Genomic DNA, 6,000 nt, shown 5'->3' with positions numbered 1-6,000 from the left:
CAATTATAAAGAGGGTTCAGCTTAAATTGAGTACGATGCAGTGATCGATGGAAATGCAAATGATAGGTGTAACCTTAAGAGACAAGAAAAGAATGGATCAGAGAACACACGTGCACTGAGGACATCATAGTCAAAATCAAGAAGAAATGGTCACGGGCAGGCCACGTAGTGTGAAGGCAAGATAACCATTGGTCATTAAGGATCACAGACTGAATATCAAGAGATGGCAAGCGGGTGAGAGGGAGACAGAGAGTTAGGTGAGCAGATGAGGTAAGGAAATTTGCGATTATAAAGTAGAAGAAGCAAGCACAGGCCCAAGTTGACTAGAGGCACATGGGAGAAGCCTTTGTCCGGCAGTGGGCGTAGTCAGACTGATGATGCTACTGATGATGATGATGATGATGATGATGATACGGTACAACGTTAACTGTAAGTGTTCTCAGGTTAGCACATTGCCTAAAAGCCAGCACCAAACCCATTTCTAAAGTTAGAGGGCATAAAACTGTGCTTAAACTGGTTCTGAAAGCATTGAACGCTATTGTTTTAGTAGCACCTCATTCTCGATTGTCCGTATGCCTCTATTTTTTTTCTGTGATATACATCCTGCAACCTTTACGGCCACATTTCTTTAACACTTGAGGTAGTGACATCACATCTACATCTTCTTAGTCAATACACTGCTAAATACCTGGTGCCATTCATTGACACAGTTTGGCCGTAACTGCAGTTTGTGCTACAAGGTCTAACAAATAATCATCGTAATGTTTATTTAGTAAATGACAGTTCGCTTGTGATTTTGTTGCAATTTATTTGTCTTTCTGGGTCAAAGATATCTGGCACACTAGGAAATAGCAGACTTCATTATATAAGGGCTTTATTTATTTAATTCTTTATTTATTTATTTATTTGTTCGTTTGTTTGTTTGTTTGTTTGTTTGTTTGCGCCTGTTCACATGAAGCCATGCGTTATCAGACGTCTGCCAGCCTTTGTGTGGGCCTCGTGTCTAAGCACTTGCTCTTGTCCACGAGCCTGAGCTGACGTCTGCAGACTAGTCAGTAGGAGTCTTACTAAGCTCACACGCCCTCCAAGTGCTTTCGCGATGCTACGCAATCCACTGGGTAATCAAGTACGTGTACATATCCGTTGTTTCCTTTTTTGGCTCCCGGTCATTATTCCTTGTTCCCGTTTTCTGTTCTCTCTTTTGGTTCTCTCTCTTTTCAAACCATTGCAGCTGGGATAACTGTGCTACCAAATGCAAACTTATCTGTCTTTCGTTTTTTAGGGCGTCTATACATTGTATAACCCTTACAGCACTGTCCTTATTCAAGCTTGCGCAGTATCTTTTGGAAGTGTTTCAACACATCCCGGTTGTACGGTTCTGAATACACATGTAGTCTATAGGACGACGAAATGGAGATAGTACGCGTATTTTGTCACATTCAACGTTTCCAAAGAAAGAACTTATTTTGGTTTCTGTCTCTTTTTCATACAATTCATCGGGTACGCTCCAGTATTCTGAACACGTTACAGTTTACGGCCACGCCCCCCCCCCCTTTTTTTTTCACGGTTTATAGTCGTAGATCTCTTGAACCAACTAACCTAGAATTGTATGATGTTTTACGAACTTCATCCGATGCTTGATGAAACGTCAAGAAAAACTACTTCATATTCACCTGTCAGTGACGCAACAGTGAACGTGCGTAAACGCCCAAGGCACTCATGGGTGTTTTTCTAAGGGTATGGCTATTAAGTTCTCGGTATGATTGTCTCCTCTTTTTACTCGATACGATCCAGAAATCATTACGGCGCGAAGGTGGGCCGATTCAACTTCAAACCTTTCCGGGAAAGTTTATTAGCTTCTGAAATTACCGCCTTCATTGAGAAAAAAGACGCGGCTTTTTTAATGAAATCAGCGTTAACACAGGTTTTTGGTCCCTGAGGTTATCTAGGGTTATCTGAGGTTTGAAATAACGACTCTGAAGTTATCTGAGGCTCGAAATCCCCAAACCCCGATATGATTAGAATGAACCTTATAGCGGCAGGCTCCCGGAAATTCGACTATATGTGGTTTTCTTTGACATGCAGTGACATCGCACAGTACACGGATTTCTAGGATTGACAATTTCTAGACATTGAAACGTGACAACCGCTGCCGGCATTGAACCCGCGACCTTGGGGCCAACAGCGGAGCATTGTAACCACCGCAACATCACAGCGGCCATCCTAACGGCCCATCTATTTACTTTCTTCTCATGATTTCGAATATTACAGCCCCTTTATGCCGGTAAACATTTATTTTCCCGTACTCACCAGATTCAGAAACTATGGAAGGCATGAATTATAAGCTTTACGATATGAATACAAAATATTTGAACTCACATAGAATACGGTTACCTTCAACATTACTGTTAGGTGGGTCCATTCCCTGCGAATATTATAGGTGGCACATCCTATTTCACGAGGTACAGACCAATAGATCAACATATCCAAAGCTCCTGTGGGTGAGGCATACAAAGCTTAGCTTAAGCAAAGTGTAAATATAACCCAAATACCACTGAAAAAGCCGTGACTATGGTTCGTATGCCCACAGTTTAGATTCATTGGTCAATGGTCTTTTAGGCTAATTGATTGATTGATGGACTGATTTGTCTGATGATTCATTAAGTGATTATTTAAATATTTTATTTATTTATTTATTTATTTGTTTGTTTATTTATTTCTATACACATAAATCTACACGAATAGTCTATGCGCTCTGGCTTGTAAGAAAACATCAACCCACCTTCATCTGAGGGTATTGGCACCAACGAGACCGTGCGATTTACCGCAAGAGCAACCCTTTCGGCAACTTTTCTTCTTCTTTCCATCAATCCAGTGCTCAAATAGAAATGCCCGGCTGCGGCGGCTGCATTTCCGATGGAGGCGGAAATGTTGTAGGCCCGTGTGCTCAGATTTGGGTGCACGTTAAAGAACCCCAGGTGGTCGAAATTTCCGGAGCCCTCCACTACGGCGTCTCTCATAATCATATGGTGGTTTTGGGACGTTAAACCCCACAAATCAATCAATCAAATAGAAGTGCGTTGCACAGCCACCTTGACAGCGACCCGAACTGCTAAAGGTCATGAAATACGAACAGAATCGCATGGTTTTTTCGTTTTTTCAAGGTTTAAGGCGTTGGTATCGATAGACCTGCCTGCAACAACGCAATGCCTCCTGTGGGACGAAGACTGTGGCAAACTGCCGCTTCAGTGCACACGTGAAAAATGAATCTGACACGAACAACGGAGAAGTACAGTGCAAGATTCGCGATCTGACATGCTGCGAGCAGGAAACAAAACGTCAAAAGCTTTCCAGCTACGAAGCTTTCATGGCGAAACAGGAGACGCGAGCAACGCCCGATGAGACAGACCGAGCATGTCGGGTCTGAGCTGTCGCCATCGGGCTTGAAGCGACCCCTGACGAGTGGCGTGACGCTGGATCCCTTCTTTACTGGCTTCGGATATAGGCTTGTCTTCACGCCATCCCGGGTTGTCTTTCGGCCGCTGTAGCTTGAGTATACGTGAATCGTACCAAGCATCTCTTCTTCTCACCTTCACTATAACGTTATTTCGTATTTCGGGATTTCAGCAACTTGTCGCGCTAGGCCATCGTCCGCAGGCTGAATCTGGGAAGTGTTTGCCTGTAACCAGTGGAGACAGCATGCGGTACTTAACGGGATGCCACATATAAAAACAATTTTCTCATATTAGTGAATTACTCTTTCAAAGTGACAGAAACCCCGTATACGTGTTGCGAAAAGTGACTTGGTTAGCAAAATGTTACACCACCGTCCGCTAAAAGGAACCATGTGTGGATGTTTGTTGTATCGACTTCTGTGTCACAGGCTGGCTATCCACTGCGCACGAGTGAACGTCTTTGTCCTGTTCTCTTTGTCCCTTCCCTCGCACCACGATCCTATATTAACACACTACTGGAGATAATAAACGTCAATCTTTCCCTGTTTTCAAAGCTTGTGAACGTGCGTTCCTGTCGTGCCGTGGCCAGCAGGCTGCGGCGAATTCAAATTGCAAAGCATCGGAGAGATGGTGGACGGCACCCACAGAAACTCTCCTAATCATCGCCTTAACGGGCCACTCACCAGGCTTCATACCAAATCTTAGTTAGACAGTGGAAGTTGTTGGGTGTCCGATGAGGAACATTCTGCCACAAAAAAAATTTTGAATCGGTTCATAAGGAGCGGAGAAAACAGGTTTTTTTGAAGTGGCGCGAAACGAGGATGAGAGGAGGCGAGCTCTAAACCCTTTCCGCTCCTCCGCGTATAATTCGCAATTCAAATCTCTTCCCCACCTTCTCCGGCATCTGACCATGAGGTCACGTGCGCATGACGCGCCCAAACAAGCCCAACCCCCGAGCACGCGAGTGGCGTTGCCATAGACGTTTACTATGTTACTCTATGGCGTTGCTTTGTTGACCAGCGTTATTTCGTGGTCTTCTGCCTGTTTCTGCGGGATGGTTTGGAAACGCTGGCCTAGACGTGGTAAAATAGATGAGTACAATGAGTGCGTGACCGTGTAGGAGCGTTCCACGGTGGTCGTCTGCTTTTACTGTGCCCGGCAGTGCTTAAACACTTTGACTCTTCCTTTTCCGGTCTCTGCCAGTACTGTGCAGAGGTGGCTGACACCTACCACATGGTATGGGCATGCCAGCTCAATTCATCTTCACCCCCGAACCCAAATCCAACAAGAGAGGACTGGGAGGCGGCCCTGCTCGGTTGCCAGGACCTTGTGGCCCAACGAGCCATGGTCCAGCGTGCGAGGACAGCGGCCACGACCAATGGGGTCCCTGACTAGGGACTCCACCTAGTACTGCAGAAAGGCTGACCCACTAGAAGCTGGTCTCCCTAGCAACCTCTGTTTTTTTTCTAAATAAATGTTTACTACTAATAACACTGCTGCTCGATGCGCTGAACGCGGGGACCCGAACGCATGTGAGACGCCGACACATTAGCCCCGCATCTCATTGAAATTAACGGGAAAAAAATGGAAAAAAGACGCTCACATTCCCTTGTTGCGTCTGATTATTTATCTTGAGTTTTATTATTCGTTTCAAGCAACAAATTGCATAAACTATGCATGCCGTGTTAAATAATTTTCGCCATGTCACGTGCCTCTGTTAGCAACGTCAGAGCAGAGTCGTCTACGTAGAGGACCAACGTCACTACATTGCCGTGTACGTAGGGTCATGCCCTCATTTTCTGGGCGCGCGCCGGCAGAAGGGAGGAGGTGAATAAAATACTAGGTCCATGGCCATCCAAAACAAACGGCAGTGCAATGAAGGTGCTGCAACAGTTCTTCGAAGAAACGAAGATTTGTGACGAATACTGAGTGGACAAAAGTTAAAAGTGAGCGTGTCGTGTACGTGTTTGTTCTGCCCATATAGGAGAACTTTTGCTCTCACCTATGTAGGACCACATATATGTATATGTGTTATTGTTTTTTTTCATAATTTTATTTGTACCAATTAGGTGGAAAGGAGTAGCCGTCGCCAAGTAATGGTGACAAAAACGCCTTCGTTTATTTTCTATTTCAATAAAAAAAAGCAGCATTCATCTTGAAATTTGACCCATTCCAGCGACACATGCCCATCATGTGGACACACAGCGTCACTCGCACACATGCTCTGGGAGTGAAACAACTCCTCCCGACTCTACCTCAAGCAAATGGGAAAAGTCCCTCAGGAGCTCACTTCTCGCCGACCAGCAATGGGCCGTCCAGCAGGCCCACGAAGTGGCCTCCAGGTACTCCCTGTCGGTCCCTACGTGGGAGACGCCCGCTACGCGCTAAGCGCGTCCTGCAGGGCTGAAATAAAGTTTTTTCATTTCATTCCATTCCGCGGCGCGTAGCGTTGCAAATTTTGGCAGACGTGATCATGAACGCCTCGTCTACCCATTGCGTTTGTCAGATCAAAAGTGTAAAACCTGGTGAGTGGCCCTTTACGCAG

The 6,000-nt window shown here is 45.4% G+C and overlaps 1 protein-coding gene across 1 annotated transcript in view; it reads left to right on the top strand.

Annotated features, from left to right (window-relative positions):
• The first annotated feature begins 4,688 nt into the window (after positions 1-4,688).
• Positions 4,689-6,000, top strand: part of LOC142788199 (zwei Ig domain protein zig-8-like) — a 135,967-nt gene continuing 134,655 nt past the window's right edge. The window contains exon 1 of the mRNA XM_075884768.1: positions 4,689-4,838. Coding sequence (XP_075740883.1) covers positions 4,689-4,838 — 150 coding nt within the window. The remainder of the gene's footprint in view (positions 4,839-6,000) is intronic.

The sequence above is a fragment of the Rhipicephalus microplus genome, unplaced genomic scaffold, assembly GCF_043290135.1.
Source record: "Rhipicephalus microplus isolate Deutch F79 unplaced genomic scaffold, USDA_Rmic scaffold_47, whole genome shotgun sequence".
In the NCBI taxonomy this organism is placed as follows: domain Eukaryota; kingdom Metazoa; phylum Arthropoda; class Arachnida; order Ixodida; family Ixodidae; genus Rhipicephalus; species Rhipicephalus microplus.
Note: the sequence above shows the minus strand (reverse complement) of the source record. Positions and strands in the feature narration are given on the sequence as shown.